Consider the following 26,375-nt stretch of genomic DNA (forward strand, 5'->3'; position numbering starts at 1 on the left):
TTTAATAGAATAATTTTAATGCAAAGTGCATAATTATTTTCCTCATGGTGTACCTTTAAATAGCCTTTGAGATCTTCCCGTGCATTGTATGAATGAAGAAAGCTTAGTTGAATCCCAAAAATTTTGTCTCTCAATGCTGTTCCAAATGCAACAAAACTCATGTTTGTTTAAAACCTGAGCTCGACTTGTTGGCCCCTCATTGGTGATTAAGAAGTAATTGCCTCTGGTCACTGATGTCTGAATTGCAATGGAATTTTTTCACATGCTGATCGGACATGGGCTTCACTGGCTGGGCAGCATTTATTGCCTGTCCTTAATTGCCCTTGGGAGAGTGATGGTGTACATTATTCTGCTGTACTCCATGTGCTGTAGGTTGGTGCACAGCCCTTGGAGGAACTCCAGGATTTTGATTTAGCAGCAGTAAAGGAACGGTGATATGTTCCAAGTCAGGATGGTGAGTGGCTTGTGGGGGGGGGACCTTGCAGGTAGTGGTGTTTCCATGTATCTGCTGCCCTTCTTCTTCTAGATGGCAGTGGTCATGGCTTTGGAAGGTTCTGTCTAAGGACCTTTGGTGAATTTCCGCAGTGCATCTTGTTTATAGCACCAGTGTGCACTACCTAATGAAGGTGGTGGTGAGAATGGATGCTTGTGGATGTGGTACCAGCAAGATGGCTGCTTAGTCCTGAATAGTGTCAAGTTTCTTGAGTGCTGTTGGAACTGCACCCTCCCAGGCAAGTGGGGAGTATTCCATCACACTCTTAACTTGTGCCTTATAGATGGTGGACAGGCTTTGGGGAGTCAGGAGGTGAGTTACATGCTGCAGTATTTGAAGCCTCTAACATGTTGCAGCTGCTGTGTTTATGTGGTAAGTCCAGTGAGTTTCTGGTCAATAGTAATCCCAGAATTTTGACTATGGGGAATCGGTGACGGTAACATCTTTGAATGTCAAGGGATGGTGATTTATTTGTCTTTTATTGGAGGTGATCATTGTTGGCATTTGTGTGGTGTGAATGAAAATTGTGGATTTTTTTCATGATTTTGTTTCCTTCCCCAAAGTTAAGTTTAACTTGCTGTAGTTATCATCCCTGAAAGAAGTCCCAGTTTGCATTGTTGAATGCTGTAATTAGCAACCACAGTTATGAAACACTTGAGTAACCCCAAACATGCTAGTTGATTGCCAGGCTGAAAAATTCCAAACCATCACAATGCAGAAGTGAAATACTTGTAGGATAACAATGAATAGAGTCCGAGTAACCTTGAGAGAAGTTTTTTTTTGTTGAGATGGTGCTTTGAGAAGTTATTTTGCTAATTTTCTTTTCCCTTCCCTCTAGGTTTTAAGATTTTATTGCCCAGCTTCCTTCATGCAGATCAAATCTGTTTTTGGAGACTAAAATCTAGCAAAACAAACCTAAGGAAATTACTATTTTTTTAAAATGGAACTCAGTGCCCCAAGGTATTGTAGCCTTGAACACTGGGCTGCAAACATTGAATGGCTTCTTTTCTTTAGCACAAAGCTAGAAAGACCAGAAGTTGTATTTGGTGATGCAGTTAGCTTCTAATGAGAGATGATTGAGAAGGACAAAACACAGCAAGATGATCTCTGAATCAAAATAATTTTATAACATGTCACAAATAACCTTGTTTCAATAAATATTTGATGGCAAGGCATTTTGAGGATATGAGAGAGATCATGTTAGTGCTATATAGGTATAAGTTTCTTTTTTAATGTTGATACATTCTAATTCAAGTTTGATCTCCTGTTAATTACTTATTTTGTCTCTGTTCTATAGTGTCCCTTTCTGGCGTTTCCTTATCACTGGAGCAGATCAGAATAGGGAGCTGAAGATGTGGTGTACAGTGTCATGGACTTGTTTACAGACCATCAGGTGCAAAAACTAATTCAAATATAACTGCTGAAGTGCAGACCATGTTGTTTGGTCTTGAACTAAAATCTTTTCTGTTTTTCAGCTGCATTAAGGTTAATGTGTCCCTTGTGCTAAATTGGACAGTTTGCAATATATGACTTCAATCCTTTGAAATGTTGATGCCATTTTTTAAAAAAAGTTCTGATATTATTTTGCGATTTTGTTCCCTGACGTAAGTTTAATTTGCTGTAGCTACTGTCCATCTGATTAGTGAGAAGTTCCATTTTGCACTGTTAAATGCTGTAATTGGTGGCACCTGGAGTCATTTGAATACTTGAGAGCCAGATTGTGTTCAGGATTCTCTTCTTATTGCACCTTGTGTTCCTGCAACTTTGACTGTACTGTCTAGTCATAGTCATACAGCATGTTAACAAACCGTTCAGTCCAACCAGTCCATGCTGACCACAATCCCAAACTAAACCAATCATAACTGCTTATGCTTCAAACATTTCTTCTTCTTGTACTTATCGAAATGTCTTTTAAATGTTTATCTGGACCCACATCCCTCACTTTCCCTGGAAGTTCATTCCTCACATGAACCACCATCTGTGTTTTTTTTTAAAAGAAACTCTCATGCCTTTTTTTAATCTTTCTCTTCCATATGCCGTATATCCCCATGTCTTGAAATCCCCGAGGCAAAAGACACCTTACCTACACCTTTCATGATTTTACAAAATTCTACAAGATCACCCTTTCACCTCCAATGTTACAGTGAAAAATGCCCCAACCCAACTATCCTGTTATAACTCAAACCTTCCTTTCCTGGCAGCATCCTGGTAAATCCCTTTTGAACCCTCTCCAGGTTAATCCTTCCTATAACAGGGCAACTAGAACTGGACGCAATACTCTGGAAGAGATCTCACCAATGTCATGTACAACCTTAACATGACATCCCAACTGCTAAACTCAATAGTCTGAGCAATGAAGGCAAGCATGCTAAACATAACTAATCACCCTGTCTATATTTGACACAAACTTCAAAGAATTGTGTACTTGCACCCTTAGATCTCCATGTTTTGCAACATTTACCCAAAGCCCAACTTTTAATTGAATAAGTTCTTCCCTTGTTTGTTTTACCAAAATGCAATGACTTGCATTTGTCCAAAATAAACATCTGCCACTCCTTAGCCCATTGATCCAATTGATCAAGATCTCTTTGTAATCTTACATTACCACCTTTACTGTCCACTAAACCACCAAATTTGGTGTCATCTGCAAAGTTACTAACCATGCCTTGTGTATTCTCATTTAAATTGTTTGTATAATGACAAGCAAAGGTGGACCCAGTACCGATCTCTGTGGAATACTGCAGGCAACAGGCCTCCGGTTGGAAAAACAACTCTCTCCACCATCAATCTGTCTCCTGCCTGTTAAGCCAATTTTGCATCCAGTTGGCAATCTTACCTTGGATCCCATGTGATGTAATTTTACTAATTAGTCCACCATGCAGAACCTTATCAAAGGCTTTGCTAAAGTCCAAGTAAACAATGTCTACCACTCTGTCCTCATCAATCTTCTTGGTTATTTCCTGAAAAAAACTCAATCAAGTTTGTGCGACAGTTTCCCTCACACAAATTCATCCGTAATCATTCTTTGCCTCTCCAAGTTCATGGAAGACCTACCTTTCAGAATCACCTCTAAAAACGTATTCACCACCAAAGTCAGATTCACAGGTATTCTCGTAGGATCTCTTCTTAAACAAAGGTAGAATCTTAGCCACTCTCCAATCATCTTACATCTCAATTAAAGATGATAACAAATATTTATGCTAAGGGACCCAGAATTTCCTAATTTCCCACAATGCCCTGGGATATGCTAGATCAAGTCCTGGAGATTTATCCACTTTTATGTTTTATTACACGTCTAGGACATTCTCTTCTGTAATGTGAGTTTTTTTCAAAACATCAGTATTTATTTCCCTGAGTTCCATCGCCCTCATTTCTTTCTCCGCAGTAGAAGCTTACTGGGTGAATCTGTCCTAAAAACATGTATGTCTTTATCGCAATGCTCTTGAATAAATCAAAACAATTGCTTTAATATTTATGAATAATTAAAATGTTTCTGCTTTTATGTGAGTGGATCAGAATTGATAACTAGATGCTTTGGGTGCTAATTGAATCTTACATTCCTTAATTTCATCTTTATCCAAAGATTTGTCATTTACATAAATGATTTAGATGTGAGCATAGGATGTACAATTAGTAAGTTTGCAGATGACACCAAAATTGGAGGTGTAGTGGACAGCAAAGAGGGTTACCTCAGATTACAACAGGATCTTGACCAGATGGGCCAATGGGCTGAGAAGTGGTAGATGGAGTTTAATTTAGATAACTGCGAGGTGCTGCATTTTAGGAAAGCAAATCCTAGCAGGATTTATACACTTAATGGTAAAGTCCTAGGGAGTGTTGCTGAACAAAGAGACCTTGGAGTGCAGGTTAATAGCTCCTTGAAAGTGGAGTCACAGGTAGATAGGATAGTGAAGAAGGCGTTCGGTGTGCTTTCCTTTGTTGGTCAGAGTATTGAGTACAGGAGTTGGGAAGTCATGCTGCGGCTGGACATTAGTTAGGCCACTGTTGGAATATTGTGTGCAATTCTGGCCTCCTTCCTATCGGAAAGATGTTGTGAACCTTGAAAGGGTTCAGAAAAGATTTACAAGGATGTTTGCTGCCTGGGTTGGAGGATTTGAGCTTTTAGGGAGAGGCTGAACACGCTGGGGCTGTTTTCCCTGGAGCATCAGAGGCTGAGGGGTGACCTTATAGAGGTTTACAAAATCACGAGGGGCATGTGTAGGATAAATAGGCAAAGTCTTTTCCCTGGGGTCGGGGAGTCCAGAACTAGAAGGCATAGGTTTAGGGTGAGAGGGGAAAGATAAAGAAGAGACCTAAGGGGCAACTTTTTCACGCAGAGGGTGGTACGTGTATGGAATGAGCTGCCAGAGGAAGTGGTGCAGGCTTATACAATTGCAACATTTAAAAGGCATTTGGATGGGTATATGAATAGGAAAGGTTTGGAGGGATATGGGCCGGGTGCTGACCGGTGGGACTAGATTGGGTTGGGATATCTGGTCGGCATGGACAAGTTGGATCGAAGGGTCTGTTTCCATGCTATACGTTTCTGTGACTTTATGACTGTATGTGCAGGCTACCTGGGTTAGCCATGATAAAATCAGGAATACAGGGATAGAGTTGGGGTAATGGGTCTGGGTGGGATGCTATTTGAAGGATTGGTGTGGACTTGATGGGCCGAATGACCTACTTGCAGGGATTATATGATCTATGATTTTATTTGTCATCGGTTCAGTGTACCAATTGAACGATATCTTTCTTGTTTAAAGTTTAAGCAATAGAACTTTTACTTCAATTTTCTCCAATTCTCTTGAGTTGTGTGTACTTCCACTTAGGTAATTTGGGATCACATGCTTCAATTTGTTGATTTTTGGAATAGAATAAGACCACTTTTATTGGATCCACATTTACAGTTCCTGTGTTTTTTTAAATATTTAGGTTTATGCCTGACCCTTTTAATACCAATGTGTACCCAAGTCTGAAAGCCAGCCTGGATCTATCTGCAGAATACCTCATCCTCAGTGATGTACAGAGAAAAGTAAGTGACTTCAAATCTCTTGTGTTTTGTTTCTAGCTCTAAATTTTAATTACGAGAGAGATGGCCATACCCCACCTCAGTTGGTGCAAGAGTATAAGGTGGAGAGCAAAAAAGAAAGTGTAAACAAATCAAATTGCCCTGATGAAGTGAATGGTCAGCCATGCTTTTGAGCTATTGCAGATGATGTGGATGTCGATGCACTCAATTGTATATATCAGAGATCCCAAGGTATGGGTGATGTGACGTTGATGAAGCAGTAACAATATTCCAAATCACTATGATGTAGTTTGGGAACCAACTTGCAGGTGCTATACTTCCATGTATTTTCTACTCCTTCGAGCTATACAAGTTGTTGGGCCGGAATTACCTGGCTGAATTGCTGCAGTACATCTGATGATGCTGCACAAATGGTGCTGTGTACCAGTCACAAAGGGAGTGGATGTTTAAAGTATTCTCATTGGACCCACAAAAATAGAAGCAGGTACAGGTAGTTCTGTTATAATGTGACAGTTGTATTTGTCTGCAACCTCACGCTATAGAAAATCACACTATGGAAAACTGCTTTTGAAAATCACCCTGTAGAAGATTGCTAATAGAAAATTGCTGTACCAATTCAATAGAAAGTTCATTATCCAAACAACGTCCACAATTTGTCAATCACATTGTAGCCAATTCGCGCTGACGAAACTCGCATTATAGCAGAATGACCTGTACTGTTTGTAGTAGTAAATATATACAGAGTAAAATCTAAGACCAGTACACGTAAAATGATTGTACATTTTGAGCTTTATTTGCAAGATTTATGATTTCATACAAAATGCTCGTGTCTGTAGTAGTTTCGTCATGATGGTTTGTTTTACAGGATAGATGTGAAATGACATGAATGCAAAATAGTTTGAGATTTTTCCCTCCTTATTTTGAGTAGTTTTTTTTAATTGTGCATTTACATCACTGTTGATTTTGTTCATGAATTTCAGCAACTTGTAGACATGTTGACCATGAGGATTAAGATGCTGAGCTTGATTGCTTCTGCTACATCTTCCACATGTTGTGAAATGTCTAATTTTGGCCAACTTCTCTTTCTTTCACCTATCCAAATTCTGCTCATTAATCTTTTGAGCTCCATTACCTGTTTACTCAGTTTCTTCCTCAGGATGTAATTTCCTCTGAACTTTGTTGGTCTCTGAAAAAGGGCCTGATTGTTTTTTAGAGGAGTGGCAATTTTGCACAAATTGCCACTCATTATCTCCCTTCTTAGGGAGCTCATATTTCAACCAGGAGATTCAGTATTTCTTACAGTAATTTCAGTTTGACAGTTTTTCATGGTGCACAACTGTCAGAAGAAGGCAAACCATATTCCCTTTTCACAACAGTCACCTGCTGTATTCTGACAAGGTCGTGACAAATGCTTTGACAGCTGCTGTCAAACCGAAGATACATGAGGCAGGTATGATATTAGGGTGCTGGGTCAGCTGACTACCAGATTGATAATGAAGTAGGATATAGTTGGAAAGAGTAATAGCTGGGTCAGTTGTTTGGTTCCATTTGAGTATGGAGGGTGTTATGGTGCCACGCTTTAGAGTGCAAGGTGGTAAGCTAAGTAATGCAGTGTTTAAGGCAGATTGAGGTGGATTTGGTCGAGTTGTAAGGATGGATGAAGGTGGTCTGGAGGAGGTGAAGTTTGGGGTATGTGGGTAATAATGATTTCCTTGTAATACTTAGACAATGCATTTAATAATCTAACTTTTTCTGAGTAACTGTTATTTAATTACGTTGAAGCCATCTGAAGTCTCTGATTTAAGTGAAGACATTTGGAGTGTTCCAGGATCTCAGAATTGACTGGCAAAAAATTCAGTTTCCTGATCCATTCCTTTGGAGTGCACTATGACTGAGATTCTGCAGAATCCCTGTGTGTTTTTCCAATCTACGCCAACATTTGCTTTTGATAAGGTCCCGTGTGAAAAATTAATAGCAAAACTGAAAGCCTTTAAGGTTCAAGGAAATTTGGCAAATTGATTGTGTGGTCGAAAGTGGAGGGTGTTGGTCGCACGGTGTTTTTGTGACTGGATGCCTATGTCCTGTGGGATTCTGCAGAGATCAGTGTTGCTGTTTGTTCAATTTAGACTTGAATGTAAGAGTGTTGATCAGTAATTATGCAGATAATTGGTAGGGTGGTAAATAGTGAGGAGGGTCTTAGTTTGCAGGAGGATATGGACAGCCTGTTGAGATGGATTCGTTTGTGGAAAATGCACTTCAATCCAGCTAACTGTGAAGTAATGCACTTGGGCATGGCAAACAAGGTAAGAGAATATGTGATGAATGGTTGGAGTCTGGGAAGCACTTGGGAAGGTTGTTTAAGCCAATGCTGGGGTATTGTCTGCAATTCTGAAATTCACATTACATTGGAGAGGATGCAGAGATTATCCAGAATGTTTCATGGGCTGCAGTGTTTTAGTTATGGTGATAGATTAGAAAGACCTAGGGTTGTTTTCCCAGAGCAGAGGAGACTGAAGAGGGAATGTGATTAAATATAATGGGCATAGACAGGAAGAAAGTTTTACCCTTGGTAGAGGGATCAGTGAGCAGATGCAGTGGATTTAAGGTAACAGGCAAGCGATTTCAAGAAAAATAATTTTTTTTTAAACCCAGAGGGTGGTGGGAATCTGAAACTCGCTGCCTTTGAGGGTGTGAAGGGTAGAAACACTCATAACATTTTGGAAATATTTTGATGGAACCAAACTGAGTATGTTGGAAATGGTTAGATGGTTGTACTTGACCACCACAGACTTGAAGAGCAGAATGGCCTTTTTCTGAGCTGTAGATTTTTATGACAATGACTGATTAACAAGTGTATGGCCAGTAGAAAATCTGGCCATTGTCCTTGACTTAATCTGTCCTTCTGGCTTTTAACTCTGCTGACATCTTTCTGTGTTCAGATCTCTTCAACTAAATGTCTTTCTTGGTACAACTCACTACTGAAGTAACCAGATCTTGTGTCCCCTATAGTCCGTAGCTTGCACTTTACTGCTAAAAGCTAGGTAAATAGTTTAATGCTGGTATTATACCTGAAAATCCTTATCCCCTCAAAATATCACTAAAACCGAAACTATCAAATTTCACCCTGAAAAATATCACATCCTGTCTGTTATTCTGTTCTCCATCTCTGCTTCCTTCTTGGCCTTGCATCTTGTAGATTTCCAGAACATGTGGATGTAGGTTTATTCGCTGAGCTGGAAGGTTAATTTTCAGACGTTTCGTCACCATACTAGGTAACATCTTAAGTGACCCTCCGGAAGAAGCACTGCTGATGATTCCTGCTTTCTGTTTATATGTTTTGGGTTTCTTTGGATTGGTGATGTCATTTCCTGTGGGGATGTCATTTCCGGTTCTTTTTCTCAAGGGGTGGTAAACGGGGTCCAATGTGTTTGTTGATAGAGTCCCGGTTGGAATGCCATGCTTCTAGGATTTCTCATGCGTGTCTCTGTTTGGCTTGTTCTAGGATGAATGTGTTGTCCCAGTTGAAGTGGTGTCCTTCCTTATCTGTGTTTAAGGATACTAGTGAGAGAGGGTCATGTCGTTTTGTGGCTAGTTGATGTTCATGTATCCTGATGGCTGGTCTTCTGCCTGTTTGTCCGATGTAGTGTTTGTTACAGTTCTTGCATGGTATTTTGTAATTAGTTTTGCTTGTTGTCTGTATAGGGTCTTCCAAATTCATTAGCTGCTGTTTTAGTGTGGTGGTGGGTTTGTGGGCAACCATGATGCGAAGGGGTCTGAGTAGTCTGGCAGTCATTTCTGAGATGACTTTGATGTAGGGGAGAGTAACTAAGGTTTCTGGACGTGTTTTGTCTGCTTGGGTTTGTTGCTGAGAAATCGGCAGACTGTGTTCACTGGGTACCTATTCTTTTTGAATACACTGCTTAGGTGATTTTCCTCTGCTCTGCGTAGTTCCTCTGTGCTGCAGTGTGGGGTGGCTCGTTGAAATGTTCTGATGCAGCTTCGTTTGTGGATGTGAGGATGGTTGCTTCTGTAATCCAATATTTGGTCCGTATGTGTTGTTTTCCTGTAGATGCTGGTTTGAAGTTCCCTATTGGCTGTTCGCTCTACGGTGACACCTAGGAATGGCTGTTTGTTGTTGTTTCCCTCCTCTTTAGCGAATTTTATGCCAGTAAGGGATGTAGTGGACTCGAAGCTTGGGTTGGATGGTTGGCAGAGTTGTCTGTTCGAGTCTCTGCATTACTGCCTCTGCACAGAACCCTGATATTGGAGATCCCATGGGTGTTCCGTTGGTTTGTCTGTAGGTTTTGTTGTTGAATGTGAAGTGGTTGGTAAGACATAGGTCCACTAGCTTGATGATACTGTCCTTGCCGATGAAGTTGGTGGTGTTTGATGTATGTGTTTTTGGGTCTTCTAATAATGTAGTCAGTGTTTCCTTGGCTAGATTGATGTTGATTGATGTGAACAGAGCTGTTACATCAAAGGAGACCATTATTTCATCCTCTTCTATCTCAGTGTCTTACTGGTCTTCAGGAATTCTTGGGTGGAGTGGATGGAGTGGCATGAGTCTTCTACTAAATGTTTTAGCTGCACGAGAAATTCTAGCAGCATGGCATTCCAACTGGAACTCTTATCAACAAACACATTGACTTGGACCCCATTTACACCCCTTGAGAAAAAGAATAGGCAATGACATCACCACAGGAAATGACAGCACCAACCCAAAGAAACTCAAACATATAAATAGAAAGCAGGAATCATCAGCAGTGCTTCATCCAGAGGCTCACTGAAAATGCTACGTAGTATGGTGACGAAACGTCTGAAAATTAACCTTCCAGCTCGGTGAACAAACTTACATCCAGAATGCCAACCTGAGCTACAAATCTTCTCAAAACCCGCTATTTCCAGAACTTGTTCAGAATTCCGTTGTCTTGCATGAAATCCTGCTCCTTTATTGCCACTGCCCTTACTGATCTCCATTGTGTCCTTTGTGCTTTACTATTATTTAAGAACTTTGTCCATGGCTTTGGCTCTCTCTGCATCGATACAGTTTTCAGCCCTGCATGCAAGTATGAGCCCACTATTCTTCCAACCCAGGTTGCCTTTGTATTCTTTGCATCCCTGTTTTATTAGTTTCATTCTAGCACTGCATGAACTTGTCCATCTAATGATCTGGCACCTTAAAACCTCTGTCTTCAGCATTAAATTTGACAGCATTCCTTTCTTTTGTGTTGTTTGACTTTTTGCCCCGAAACTACTTGGGATGTTTAAGATTTTATAAAAATTTAAGGTTCTGTTTTTGGATACTTTTTCCTACTATATGGGTAGCCATATTGTTTAAATTGAATGGACCTGTGTATGCAAGTAACTGTTGGACTGTTGCAGGTGTTGTATGTGATGGAGCTACATCAGAACCAGGATGAAGGCAAAGCCCATTTTGTCTCCATATCTGAGTTTTTGCTGACTCACCCAGTACTTAGCTTTGGCATCCAGGATGTCAGTAGGTGTCGCCCAAGGCATATCGAGGTTCTGTCAGCTGAGGAGGAAAGTGACACTTTAAATGCAGGTCAGCAAAACAATTAATGGTACACTTTAAGATGCCATGTTTGTACAGTTCATTTTTAGAGTGTATAATGTCTTAGTTCTATTGTTTTATTTATTCATTCATTCATAGGATGAGGATGTTGCTGATTAGTTCAGCATTTATTGCCCAGAGGGCAGTTAAGCGTTAACTACATTATTGTGGGTCTGGAGTCACATGTTGGCCAGACCAGGTAAAGATGGCAGATTTCTCACCTAAAGTGCATTACTGAATCATGAGTTTTTTTCCTTACAATGGTTTCATGGTCATCAGTAGACTCCTTATTTCCAAACTTCTATTGAATTCACATTCCACCATCTGCCATCGTGGGATTTGAACCTGGGTCCCCAATACTGGATCTCTGGGTTAACTATTAGGCTGTTGCCTCCCTCATATCATAATAAGTGACCAGATACATTCTGAGTTTGAACACATGTTTTACCATTGAATTATGATCTGCCGAGGATGTGTCCTGAAGGTGATAAAACAAGCAGTCAGGTGGAACTCAGATACTGTTGGTGTTGCTGTTCAGTCAGCTGTTGTGTTTCCACTAGTGTTAATTTTGCCTGTCCTTGGAGAGTATTCATCACCTAGGAATTGATTTATGTTTAGAGATTTGATCACTGGGAGCAAAAACAAGGACACTTTTTTTTGTTAATAGTACATTAATTTTCACTGAAATTGCAAAATCACTAAAGTTAACTTATGCATGGCAAATTAATGACTCATAATACTTTTGTGAAAATCTCATCCCTTACCCAGTTCTGAATATGTCAATATGTTCTCAGGTCAGTATTGTCTGTCACTACTGCTGTGGTGTTTATGAATGTATTTAAAATTAATTTGAAATCTGAAATGTTGCTGTTTGTCTCAATGTTTTAAGCTCCTTGTCCCTTAAGTTACAGATCTCTCCACGTAACTGATCTTTTATGGCCGTTAAGTTGTCATACACCCCTTTTTATTTTTGTAACCTAGCACTTCTTGGCAATTGGCCAAGTACAAATGGAAGTGCACACTCATAAATCTGAATAGGCCAAAACCTGGTTCTAAAATTCCAACTGTTTTAAGGAGGCATGGAACTAACTGATTGCTCTATAGAAAACTGACATGGTTCTTCATTTGGAATGCTTTGTCTCTGGCTTGTGGAGAGTGGATTGCATTTTTATAACCAGGACCTTTTGCCTCCTTACTCTTAAGTGTAGAGGTGTTCTTCCTATCGAGCATGATTTCTGATGATGTTTAACTTTTTCTTGTCAGAAGGAACTCCTGGCCTTGTTGAATCTTCAATAGTACAGCTAAAACTGTACTGTGTACACACCAAGTAAGTGATACAGTTAAGATTTCTCTGAGCTTACTGGCAACTTTCTGACTATTTTGTGTACATATCACTGTCTTGTATTTCAGATAGATGTGTATATTTATGTCCAAAACTAGTTTATGTAGTGTATTAATCACTCTTAAATTTGTGCTTTTGAAAAATTATGCAGAAGGAGTTGTCCTTGAAGTTGCTTGATGATTGCATGTTTCATTACTGAAGTTATAATCTGGAATAGATTTTTGTTTGCAATTTTGCATGTGATAGAGTACTATTCCCCAGCTCATTACGCTGTGAGAAATACATTAATACTTAAGCATAGCCGGTCCTCCTCACCTTTGGCTGATTATGGACGGGCTCATTACGCTGTGAGAAATAGATTAATACTTAAGCATAACCGGTCCTCCTCACCTTTGGCTGATTATGGACAGACTCATTACGCTGTGAGAAATACATTAATACTTAAGCATAACCGGTCCTCCTCACCTTTGGCTGATTATGGACAGACTCATTACGCTGTGAGAAATACATTAATACTTAAGCATAACCGGTCCTCCTCACCTTTGGCTGATTATGGACGGGCTCATTACGCTGTGAGAAATAGATTAATACTTAAGCATAACTGGTCCTCCTCACCTTTGGCTGATTATGGACAGGCTAAGAGTGCAGAGCTCAGGAGAAGTTATTTAAAATCTCTAGCAAAGACACAAATATAACAGAGTGCTTGGAAAAGGTTAGCAATCAAACTTCAAGCATATTAGACAAACGAATGACAATGAGAAGGGGGTCGGTTAATATACGACTGAAGGTGTTATATCTGAATGCACGCAGTATAAGGAATAAGCTTGTGGTGCAGGTTGAAATTGACGGATATGAAGGTATGGGCATCACGGAGATGTGGCTGCAAGGGGATCAGGAATGGGAGCTGAATATTCAAGGACGTACGTTCTATCAAAATGATAGGCGAGTGGGTAGAATGGGTGGTGTTGCCTTATTAATAAGAAATGAACTTAAATCAATTCTAAGAAACAAAGTAGGATCAGATGGTATAGAATCTGTGTGGGTAGAATTGAAGAATCACAAAGGTGAAAAAAAAACCATAGTTGGACTCAGTAGTCAAACAGTAGTCAGGAGCTCGGGTGCAAGATATACCAGGGAATAGAAAAGATGTGTAGGAAAGGCAAAGTTATAGTGATCATGAGGGATTTCAATATGTAGATCGACTGGGAAAATCAGGTTGGTAGTGGATTGCACAAAAAGGAATTTGTGGAATGTCTATAAGATGGCTTTTTGGAGCAACTTGAGGAGCCACTAGCTAACAGGCAATATTGGATTTAGTGTTGTGCAATGAGACAGACTTGATAAGAGAACTTAAAGTGAAGGTACTATTAGTGGACAGTGATCATAATATGATTGAATTTACTCTTCAATTTGAGAAAGAAAAGATAGAATCAGAGGTAACGTTATTACAGCTGAATAAAGGCAACTACCCAGGCATGAGGATGGAGCTGGGTAGAATTGACTAGGAAAGGAGCCTAGCAGGCAAGACAGTCAAACAGCAAGGGCAGGAGTTTCTGGGAGTAATTCAGGAGATGCAATAGAGAGTTGTTCCAAGGAAAAAGAAACATGGTACAGGGAGTGTGAGGCAACCATGTCTGACGAAGGAAGTCAGGGATAGCATAAAAGTAAAAGAGAAAGCATATAAAGTAGTGAAGGTGAGAGGAAAACTTACAAAGATGAACAGAGGGCAACAAAAAAAGAAATAAGGAGGTAGAAGATTAAATCTGAGGGTAAGCTTGCCAGTAATATAAAGAAAGACTGTAAGAACTTCTTTTGATATATAAAGGGCAAAAGAGAGGCTAGGTGGACATTGGGCCACTGGAAAATGATGCAGGACTGATAGTAGTGGGGAACAGGGAAATGGCTGAGGAATTGAAAAATTACTTCGCGTCACTCTTCACAGTGGAAGACTCGAGTAATATCCCAAAAATTCAAGAGAGTGAGGGAGCAGAGCGGAGTATGGCCATCACAAAGGAGAAGGTGCTAGAAAAACTGAATGGCCTGAAAATGGATAAATCACCTGAACTAGATGGACTGCAACCCAGAGTTCCAAGGGAGATATCTGAAGAGATAGTGGAGGTATTAATGGTGATTTTTCAGGAATCGCTAAAGTCAGGGAGAGTCACAGAAGACTGGAAAATTGTGAATGTGGCACCCCTGTTTAAAAAGGGAGTAAGGCAAAAGAAGGGAAATTACAAAACGATTAGCCTAACCTCTGTCATGGGTAAGATCCTGGAATCCATTGTGAAGGATGAGATTTCTGAATACTTGTAAGTTTATGGTAAACTGGGGCAAAGTCAGCATGGTTTCATCAAGGGGACATTATGCCTGACAAATCTGCTAGAATTCTTTGAGGAAATAACAAGCAGGTTAGACCAAGGAGAGCCAATGGGTGTTATCTAGCTGGACTTCAAGAAGGGCTTTGACAAAGTGCTGCACAGGAGGCTACTGAGTAAGCTAAGGGCCCATGGTATCAGAGGCCAGTTGCTACCATGGATAGAAGCTTGGCTGTCTTTCAGAAAGCAGAGAGAAGTGATGAAAGGGTCCTTCTCAGGATGGCAGCCAGTGACAAGTGGTGTTCTGCAAGGCTCAGTGTTGGGACAATAGCTTTTCACTTTGGACATTAACATATGAGGAACGTTTGAGCATTCTGGATCAATACTTCATGGAACTTAGAAGGATAAAGGCGGGGTCTAATTGAAATATACAGAATATCGACTGGCCTGGACAGAGTAGATGTCGGGAAGATATTTCCATTGTTAGGAGAGACTATTACCCGAGGGCATAGCCTAAAGGAAGACATTTCAGAACGGAGATGCTGAAAAACTTTTTCAGCCAGAGGCTGGTATATCTATGGTATTCACTGCCACAGAAGACTGTGGAGGTCAAGTCTTTGAATATATTTAAGACTGAGATAGATAGGTTTCTGATTGCCAAGAAGATCAAGGATGACAGGGAGAAAATAGGAGAATGGGCCATGATTGAATGGTGGAGCAGTGACACGGTTGCACAGTGGTTAGTACTGCTGCCTCACTGCGCCAGAGACCCGGGTTCATTTCCCACCTCAGGCGACTGACTGTGTGGAGTTTGCATGTTTTCCCCGTGTCTGCGTGGGTTTCTTCTGGGTGCTCCGGTTTCCTCTCAGTCCAAAGATGTGCGGGTTAGGTGAATTGGCCATGCTAAATTGCCCGTAGTGTTCGGTAAGGGGTAAATGTAGGGGTACGGGTGGGTTGCACTTCGGCGGGTCGGTGTGGACTTGTTGGGCCGAAGGGCCTGTTTCCACACTGTAAGTAATCTAATCTAATCTAATCTAATCTAACTAGATGGGCTGAAAGAATCAGAAATTCGACCAATGTTTTAACGTCTTAATAATTGCCACAGTCTGATAATGTTCCTGATTTGTGGCTTCATTTGTAATGCTGCAAAATGAATGTTTTATCTAATTGCTGTTTGTTTATTAGAAATGATTTTTGATGATGTTGCTGTTGTAATGAAAATAAAATGCTTTAAACACTACACAGATCTACACTGTTCAGAAATGATTGCTTTGCAGGAAACATACCGCCTTAGGTATGTAATTGTAACAGCTATTTTGACAGGTGTAGTGCTCCTTCCTTTTGATCTGACAGGTTATTTTGAAGGCTTATTGTATTTTCCACTTTTGCCCTAAATACACTGACTTGTACTGAAACGTGACACTTGAACTGCTTTTTCCAGTAGCCTTCTCTTACTGATCTAAATTGATATATGATAGTAATCTAAAGACTCTTGTTTACTCACTGACAAATATCTAAAATTATCAGCTGGGGAGATCAGTGGGAGGAAAAATTAAGGTTGTTCAAAAGGGTGATTTGGTAATGAAAGATGAAAATACAGAAATGCTATGCTTCAGTTTAGAATTCTTAGGTGCAAATAGATTTGGTTGTTCTAGTACATGTCAAAACGTTACTATACAAATGCAACACATATCAAGAAGCTTAATGGGTTGCTATCCTTTTGCTATGAGGAATTGAACATAAAAGTAAGGATGTTTCTGATACAGGGCATTAGTGAGACATCTTGAATACACTGCAGTTTTGGTCTCCTTATTTCAAGAAGGAATGCATTGGAATTGCGAGATGGTCATGTAGTGCTAATGTTACTGGGCTGAAGGTCCGACGATCCAGCGTAATCCCCTAAGGAAAGAGTTCAAATCCCACTATTACAACTGGTTTACTTAAATTTAAGCTTACATTGGTACTTCCTTACTTCTGGGTGAGAAGGTCTTAGTTCAAGTCCTTCCCTGCTCCACAGGTGTGTCATAATTTATCAGAACGGTTCCTTTACAATATATGTAAATGCATTGGATGCAGTTCAGAGGAGGCTAACTAAGTTGATGGCTGAAATGGGCAGGTTATGTTGTGAGGCTATATTGAATAAACTGGGATTGTTTCCTCCTGATTTAGAAGAGTGAGTGGTGCCTTGGTTGAATTGTATAAGATCCTGAATTGTCTTGACACTGGGGTTGTGGAAATGATGTTTTCTCTTGTGGGTGAATCCAGAACTAGATGGTACTGTTTTAAAATTAAATGTTACCCTTTTTGGGCAGATGTATTTCTGAGCATTGTACGACTTTGAAACTCTGTCTTAAAATGCAGTGGAGTGCAATCATTGAATACTTTTAAGCAGATATTGATAGGTTATTGTCAGACAAGGAATTGAAGGCTAACAAGTAGATGAAAAAGTGGAATATAATATGCGTGCATTGTCTTATTGAATGGTGGAGCAAGAATTGTCTTTTCCTGCTCTTATTTTCAATGTTCATATTGGATTAAAATTATTATTGTTGGCTTCCTGGGGTTAAGTTAAATCCACTTGTGTGTTTGACAAGCTTCTGTTCATTGAATGAGGGATGCACTTTGCATTTAATCCTGTTCTCACCCAGTGCCCTTGAATTGTACTTTACTATTCTGTAACTTCTGCAATAATCAGACATGTTTCTAATGTAGCTAAGCACCTTGACCTCAGTTGTATTATCCAAGTACCAAGCTGTTGAAGTCTGGATACATCTCTGCCCTTTTCATTCTAGGTGGTTGAGCTCATTGGCTTGGGAGGTGTTGTCAGAGAACACTTTAGTGAGTTATTCAAGTGCATCTTCTAGGTAGTGTATGCTGCTGCAACTATGTGTTAATGTTAAGGGGAGTGAATGTTGAAAGTGGTGAATGACTGCTTTGTCTTGGATGGTAACCAACGTATTGAATATCTTTTGGAATTGCATTGATCAAGGCAAGTGGAGAGTATTGAGTGCCTTGTAAGTGGTAGACAGGCATTGGGGATATAACAGGTGAGTTACTCACCGAAGATGTCCTAGCGTCAGACATGCTGTCACATTTGCAGTATTCACATGGCTAGCCCTGTTCAGTTTCTGGTCAGTGGAAACTGCCAAGATGTTCTCAATGTAAGATTCAATGATGATTAATGCCATTGAACACCAAGTTAGATCCTCTCTTGTTAGGGCTCATCATTGCTTGACAGTTGTGTGGCTTGAATGTTACTTTGTCACTTAGCAGCACAAGTTCTTGAATGTTGTCCAGAACTTGCAGCATCTGGACACTAACTTCATCAGTATCTTTGGTTCTGAATGCTGTGCAGTCATCAGCAAAAGAAACCACTTCTGACCTTGTCTTCAAAACAACGTCATTGACACAACAATTGAAGATGGTGCATTGATGGCACACTCTTGTTGTGATGTCGTTGGACTGAAATGATTGACATTCAACAACAATATTCCCTTGTGATTGTGGAAAGTTTTCCCTGATTCCCACTGACTCCATTTTACATGATGTGCACTCAATCGAATGCTGCCTTGATGTCAAGGATTGTGAGTCTTATCTCAACTCTCGAAGTCAGCTCTATTGTCCTTATTTAGACCAGAGCTATAATGGAGGTCAAGATTTGAGTGGCTCTGATGAAACTCACATTGAGTGTCAGTTAGCAGGTTGTTCTTTGGAGGTGCTGCTTCATAGCACTGTTGATCTCAAACATCACTGAACTAATGGTCGACTAACAACCATAATTGACAGGATTGGATTTGTCCTGCTTTTGAATGCAGGGTGTACCTGGGCAAATTTCCACATTGTCAAGGAGATGGCAATGTTTGCAGAATCCACTGTCTTCGCCCATTCTTGCTATCATGTGGACAATGTTCCATGTAAGGTGCACGGGCAAACTGCCACTCTGCAATAAGGTTTGTGCATGCTGACACCACACCCAACATTGCCTTGTGATTTCAGAAATTGCTGCCATGCATGGACCTCAGAAATCCACACTAAAGATAAATATTAGAGGGAATGTAGCATGTGGATTAATTCAAATTGTTCTATTGCTGGTATCTGTGATGTTAGGCATACCTGGAGGAGGTCGAGAGGGTAATCCATTTGCACTTCTGACTGCAGATAGATGCAGATACTTCCGCCTTGTTTTTGGCACTGACAAATTGGGGTTCCCCCATTTGGAACTTTCACTTCTTGTGTTTAATTGCTTCATCTGACTAGGAGTTAGATCTGATCCATTGGTTGAGGGATTGCTTTCTACTCTTTATTGCAAGCTGTTACACTGTTTAGCTTGCAAATGGTCCTTTCTCATCTTAATGGGTCAACACCTCTTTAGCTGTGCCTTGTGCTGTTCCTAGCATGCCTGCCTTCATTTTATATTGAACCAGGGTTGGTTTCTCAGCTTGATGACAATGCAAAGAAGGGGATGTGCCAAGCCATGACGTTACACATTGTGGTTCAGTACAATACTGCTGCTGATGGTCAGCAGCATCTCACAGATATTCAGTTATGAGTTGCTAGATCTGTTCAAAGTTTGTTGCATTTACTTGTGCCTGCAGTGGAATGGAGATATCCTCAAAGTGAAGACAGGACTTTGCGGTTGTGATTCCAACCGATACTGTCAGCTCTGAAAGGTAAATTGGTGTGGCTGAGATCAAATGGTTTTTCCTCATTGGCTCCATCACCCCATGTTGCAGGCATAGTCTCTTGGCTCTTTTCTTTATGGGACAATAGTTAATAATCAGGATGCTCCTTGCCCAAATTTGACCTGCCAAGAAACCTCATGAGGTCCTGAATTAGTGGTGAGGATTCCCAAAGCACCTTCCTCTCTACTGTGTGCCACCAGCCCTAGAACATTCTACTGGTCCAGAATGCCTTAAAGGTCACACCCAAAGGTGCTGATGGTGGTGTTTGCGACATTGTCAGATGTGATTTTGAATATGACACTCAAACTGTTGTTTGATTAGTCTGTGGGTCAGATCTTCTAATTCTGGGACAAGCTGCAAGATACGATCATAAAGTCATAGAGATGTACAGCATGAAAACAGACCTTTCAGTCCAACCCGTCCATGCTGACCAGATATCCCAACCCAATCTAGTCCCACCTGCCAGCACCTGGCCCATATCCCTCCAAACTGTTCCTATTCATATACCCATCCAAATGCCTTTTAAATGTTGCAATTGTACCAGCCTCCACCACTTCCTCTGGCAGCCCATTCCATACACGTACCACCCTCTGCATGAAAAAGTTGCTCCTTAGGTCTCTCTTATATTTTTCCCCTCTCACCCTAAACCTATTCCCTTTAGTTCTGGATCCCCCCCGCTCCAGGGAAAATACTTTGTCTATTTATCCTATCCATGCCCCTCATAATTTTTTAAACCTTTGAAGTCACCCCTCAGCCTTCAACACTCCAGGAAAAACAGCCCCAGCTTGTTCAGCCTCTCCCAGTAGCTCAAATCCTCCAACCCTGGCAACATCCTTGTAAATCTTTTCTGAACCTCATCAAGTTTCACAACATCTTTCCAATAGGAAGGAGACTGGAATTGCACGCAATATTCCAACAGTGGCCTAACCAATGTCCTGTACAGCCGCAAGATGGCCCCTCAACTCCTGTACTCAATACTCTGACCAGTAAAAGAAAGCATACCAAACACCACCTTCACTATCCTATCTACCTGCGACTCCAATTTCAAGGAGGTATGAACCTGCACTCCAAGTCTCTTTGTTCAGCAACACTTTCTAGGACCTTACCATTTAAGTGTATAAGTCCTGCTAAGATTTACTTTCCCAAAATGCAGCACCTCGCATTTATCTGAATCAAGCTCCCTCTGCCACTTCTCAGTCCATTGGCCCATCTGATCAAGATCCTGTTGTAATCTGAGGTAACCTTCTTTGCTGGCCACTACACCTCCAATTTTGGTGTCATCTGCAAACTTACTAACTATACCTCTTATGCTCACATCCAAATCATTTATATAAATAACGAAAAGATGTGGACCCAGCACCAATCCTTGTGGTCACAGGCCTCCAGTCTGAAAAACAACCGTCCACCATCACACTCTGTCTTCTACCTTTGATCCAGTTCTGCATCCAAATGGCAAAATCTCCCTGTATTCCATGAGATCTAACCTTGCTAACCAGTCTCCCATGGGGAACCTTATCAAACGCCTTACTGAAGTCCATATAGATTGCATCTACTGCTCTGCCCTTATCAATCCTCTTTGTTACTCCCTGAAAAAACTCAGTCAAGTTTGTGAGACATGATTTTCCACGCACAAAGCCATGATGACTATCCATAATCAGTCCTTGCCTTTCCAAATACAAGTGCATCCTGTCCCTTAGGATTCCCTCCAACAACCTACCCATCACTGACATCAGGCTCACTGGTCTCTCGTTCCCTTGCTTGTCCTTAACACCCTTCTTAAACAATGGCACCACGTTAGCCAACCTTCAGTCTTCCAGCACCTCACCTGTGAGTATCAATGATACAAATATCTCAGCAAGAATCCAGCAATCACTTCCTAGCTTCCCACAGAGTTCTGGGGTACACCTGATTGGGTCCTGGGGATTTATCTGCCTTTATGCGTTTCAAGACATCCAGCACTTCCTCCTCTATAATATGGACATTTTTAAAGATGTCACCATCCATTTCCCTACATTCTATCTCTTCTATGTCTTACTCCACAGTAAATACTGATGCAAAATACTCAGATAGGATCTCCCCCATTTTCTGTGGCTAAACACAGAGGCTGCCTTGCTGATCTTTGAGGGACCCTATTCTCTTCCTAGTTACCCTTTTGTCCTTAATGTATTTAGAAAAACCCTTTTGATTCTCCTTAATTCTATTTGCCAAAGCTATCTCATGTCCCCTTTTTGCCCTCCTGATTTCCCTCTTAAGTATACTGCTATTGCCTTTATGCTCTTCTAAGGATATTCTGTCTATACCTGACATATGCTTCCTTCTTTTTCTTACCAAACCCTCAATTTCTTTAGTCATCCAGCATTCCCTACACCTACCAGCCTTTCCTTTCACCCTAACATGAATATACTTTCTCTGGATTCTCGTTACCTCTTTTTTTTTAGATTAGATTCCCTACAGTATGGAAACAGGCCTTTCGTCCCAACAAGTCCACACTGACCCTCTGAAGAGTAACCCATCTAGACTCATTCCCCTACATTTCCCCTGACTAATGCACCTATCACTATGGGCAATTTAGCAATGCCAGTCCACCTAGCCTGCACATCTTTGGTATGTGGGAGGAAACTGGAGCACCCGGAGGAAACCCATGCAGACACGGGGAGAATGTGCAAACTCCACACAGACAGTCACCCGAGGTTGAGAATTGAACACTGGTTCATGGCGCTGTGCGGCAGCAATGCTAACCACTGAGCCACCGTGCCGCCCCATTCTGAAGGCTTTCCATTTTGCAGCCGTCCCTTTACCTGTGAACATCTGCCCCCAATTAACTTTTGTAAGTTCTTGCCTAATACCATCAAAATTGGCCTTTCTCCAATTTAGAACTTTTAGATCTTGGTCTATCCTTTTCCATCACTATTTTAAATCTAATAGAATTATGGTCGCTGGCCCCAAACTGCTCCCCCACTGACACCTCAGTCACCTGCCCTGCCTTATTTCCCCCAAGAGTAAGTCAAGTTTTGCACCTTCTGTAATAGGTACACTCTCATACTGAATCAGAAAATTTTCTTATACGCATTTAGCAAATTCCTCTCCATCTCAACCTTTAACACTATGGCAGTCCCAGTCTATGTTTGGAAAGTTAAAATCCCCTACCATAACAACCCTATTATTCTTACAGATAGCTGAGATCTCCTTACAAGTTTGTTTCTCAATTTCCCTCTGACTATTAGGGGGTCTATAAAACAATCCTAAAAAGGTGATCATTCCTTTCTTATTTCTCAGTTCCAACCAAATAACTTCCCTAGAGGTATTTCCAGGAATATCCTCCCTCAGCACAGCTGTAATGCTATTCCTTATCAAAAATGCCACTCCGCCTCCTCTCTTGCCTCCCTTTCTGTCCTTCCTGCAGCATTTGTATCCTGGAACATAAAGCTGCCAGTCCTGCCCATCCCTGAGCCGTGTTTCTGTAATGGTTATGATATCCCAGTCCCATTTTCCTAACCATGCCCTGAGTTCATCTGCCTTCCCTGTTAGGCCCCTTGCCTTGAAATACATGCAGTTTTATTTATTAGTCCTACCTTCTCCCTGCCTGCCTTGACTGTTTGACTCGTGTCTGTTCTCAACTGTACTAGTCTCAGATTGATCTCTTTCCTCACTATTTCCTTGGGTCCCAACCGCCCACCTTACTAGTTTAAATCCTCCCGAGCAGCTCTAGCAAATCTCCCTGCCAGTATATTAGTCCCCTTCTAATTTAGGTGCAATCCATCCTTCTTGTACAGGTCACGTCTACCCCAAAAGAAATTCCAATGATCCAAAAATATGAATCCTTCTCCCATACACCAGCTCTTCAGCCATGTATTCATCTGTTCTATCCTGCTATTCCTGCCATCACTAGCTTGTAGCACCGGGAGTAATCCAGATGTTGGTAAGAAAGACTTTGTCGGGTTGAAAGAGTTGTGTTTGCCATTCCCAATGCGCAGGTTGATGCCAGGTAGTCTGTGGTTTGATATGACTAAGTGGCCCTCTAAACCACTCAGAAGGCAATTCAAAGTGAGCACTTTGGTTCTGGAGTTACATGTAGGTTCGATGAGATAAGGATGGCCGATTTCCTTCTCTGAAGACATTAGTGAACTAGATGGATTTTGTGGCATCTGTTGTGTGGAAATCATTTGGTTAGCTTTTAATTCCAAACATTGTTATCGATTCATCTTCCATCATCTGCTCCAGTGAGATTTGTGCATGCAATCCAAGATAGTGCACAGTGAAATAGTCCAGCGATATCCACTGTGTAACTGCCTCCCCAAATAAATTCCTTTTTTTAAAATGAGACCAAAACTGTGCTTAATGCTTCAGATCTGATCTCATTGAAGTTCTGTAAGCTGCAATAAAACCTGTTTGTTTGAACTTTTTTTAATTCACTTGTGAGATATGCACTTCGCTGGCTGGCTAGCTTTTATTGCCCTTCTATAGCTGCCCTTGAATTGAGTGGCTTGCTAGGCTATTTATGCAAGCAGTTGAGAGTCAACCATATTGTTGTGGGTCTGGAGTCATGTGTAAGGTGAAGATGGCAGATTTCGTTCCCTGAAGGACATTAGTGAGCCAGATTTTGTTTTCCTGACAATTCACAATGCTTCATGGCCAAAAGTAGGTTATTAACTCTAGGTTTTTAAAAGAATTGAATTCAAATTCCACCATCTGCCATGTTTCTGGGTTAATAGCCTGGTGATATTCCATTCTGTTTGAATATTCAGTCTTGTTTCTAACAAATGCCATTTTACAAGTATGGTGACAATGAGTTATACTTAGTAATCATGCTGCAAAACAATTCAGTATTGCATGCAACCTCTTGAATATCTGTTACTAACTGAAATCTCACTCATAAATTCTCATACTTGTGTTTTATTTCTGCCACAAATTGCATTGAGTAAAATAATTACGTAATGAAATAAAATGCTCAAGTGGTTAAGGATGAAGACTTATCTCCTGTGAAATGATAAGTCCATCTGCTTTTGCAACATGGGTGGCAGATGTGACCATAAGACAGAGAAGCAGAGGATGGAATTTAATTCTAGTTACTTGCAAATTGGTATTAACTTTTGTTTTGTCCCCTCTAATCTTGGGTTGCTGGTGCCATTCCACTGACGTGCATTATTCTTGAAAACCAGTGTGAATTGTTAATGGCTGGTGCCATTCCACTGACGTGTTTTATAATTGAAAACCAGTGTGAATGTTAATGGCTGCTGTGTTTGATAAGGTCACTTGACATCATGGGACAGGTTTGGTTATTTTTAAGAGGTCCCCTTTTTCTTGACACGTGGACTTCTGAAAGTTGCTGTGCAAAAATGGTGTTTTCATCATTGGTTTGAAATAGTCTTGTTAGCAGGTTGATATATACCATTTGGGCTACATTATGGTGGGCAGTTGTCTTTTTCCTTTATCCTCCTCTTAGAGTCAGTCATTATGTTTTACATTGCTGCCGAGGAATTGTAGATTTCATTTTATTTGGATTAAATAGAACATTGTCCCTTCTACTGTTCAATGGATTATGCTGTGTGACTGCAGGGCCATTTCAGGCATAAGCTACAAATTGTTTCTTTAATCTTCAAAGCATGTTTTGAATATTGCTTTGTTTTAGAACACTTCAGGACGTGCAGATTTATTTCCAACCACATCAGAATACAGAAGAACCCGTTTTAATGTCATCTGCTGCCTCCCATGAAGATTTCAGTAAGTTTTACATTCAATTCCTTCCTTCAAATTTCATCAGGGTGTCATGTGAAAACTTTGATTATCCGGTTGTTTTTAGGTTATACAATGCTTTTGTCTTTCTGACTTTACTGAATGCAATATTTAAGAACTTCTTTGGCATAGCATGTAACATGGAATATCTCACTGTAATCTTCCAAATAAATCTGATATTTGATACTGTTAAACCAAATCAATGTAAAAATTACTAAAATTTATTGAAAGAAATCTTTAAACATGAAAGTGGACTATAAGTATTATCTAATTGATCACGACTGACCAGAATGAGACTTATTTTGTTCTATTTAAAGCAGTTGAATTATTGTCTATGCAATTTATCCCGTTCTCAATTTCAGACCTGCCTATTTTACCAATGCATTCTTTGAATTGTTTGAAATCTAGCATATTGTTTGATACAAAAAAAAGTCCTCTTTTACTTTGCTTCTGACTCACCTCTTTCATCAATTTTGCAGTGATCTGTTCTAAATGTGCTAACTTTCACATTAACCATGTGTTATGCCCTAAAATATCAATTTGTTTTTATTACCTTTTTTTTGTTTTGTACAATCTCCAATCTTTTTGAATTTGGTTAAGGAAGTGGTCACATATGGAGGCTGTATATTCTGCAACAGGCTTGTGTGTAAAACTTCACTGTCACTGCCAATGATGACATATGATTCTTTGGTTGAGGTCGTAAGTTGGGAAGGATCAAAAGTTGTGGAACTTTTTGTTCTCAAAATTATTGGAGTTACTAATACTGTATGTTTTTAATTTGGCTTTTGAAGCTTTTGCAGATCGCTTAACGGATGTAAGTGTTGAAGGGCCAACATCTGAAAAGGGATCTAGCCGAGATTCTCAGCATGATTTGCGGCGTATAGTGGATCTTCCAGTTCCTACAGACTTTCTTTCTGTCTCCAATGATGTGAAACCAAAGTTAATGACTCCAGATGCTTTCATGACTCCTAGCACTTCACTTCAACAGGTGAATGTCATTTAATATTTTTATCTGAAGATGGAATCTCAAGTTTTGATTTTATGATGAATTTTTGCTTTTGTCAGTGAAGAATATCTACTAAAGAATTTTAAAGATGGAGGCAAAGGCATTGTTGAGGTAGTAAATTCATAATTTGCATCTGTCCTTAACAAAGACGAGGATACTTCCCAGGGCGATGACAGAAGAATTAACTCTTTCATTCGAAG

At 40.4% G+C, this 26,375-nt stretch overlaps 1 protein-coding gene across 3 annotated transcripts in view; it reads left to right on the top strand.

The window, feature by feature from the left end:
- The window catches only part of edc4 (enhancer of mRNA decapping 4), a 112,363-nt gene that overhangs the window by 24,327 nt on the left and 61,661 nt on the right, over positions 1–26,375 (top strand). For 2 of the 3 annotated variants that reach the window (XM_060838175.1, XM_060838176.1), the window contains exons 10-15: positions 1,791–1,886; positions 5,429–5,528; positions 10,908–11,088; positions 12,361–12,424; positions 25,066–25,157; positions 25,961–26,157. In XM_060838175.1, coding sequence (XP_060694158.1) covers positions 1,791–1,886; positions 5,429–5,528; positions 10,908–11,088; positions 12,361–12,424; positions 25,066–25,157; positions 25,961–26,157 — 730 coding nt within the window. The remainder of the gene's footprint in view (positions 1–1,790; positions 1,887–5,428; positions 5,529–10,907; positions 11,089–12,360; positions 12,425–25,065; positions 25,158–25,960; positions 26,158–26,375) is intronic. The other variant, XM_060838177.1, reaches the window with a different exon arrangement.

The sequence above is a fragment of the Hemiscyllium ocellatum genome, chromosome 17 (genome assembly GCF_020745735.1).
Source record: "Hemiscyllium ocellatum isolate sHemOce1 chromosome 17, sHemOce1.pat.X.cur, whole genome shotgun sequence".
NCBI classification, from domain to species: domain Eukaryota; kingdom Metazoa; phylum Chordata; class Chondrichthyes; order Orectolobiformes; family Hemiscylliidae; genus Hemiscyllium; species Hemiscyllium ocellatum.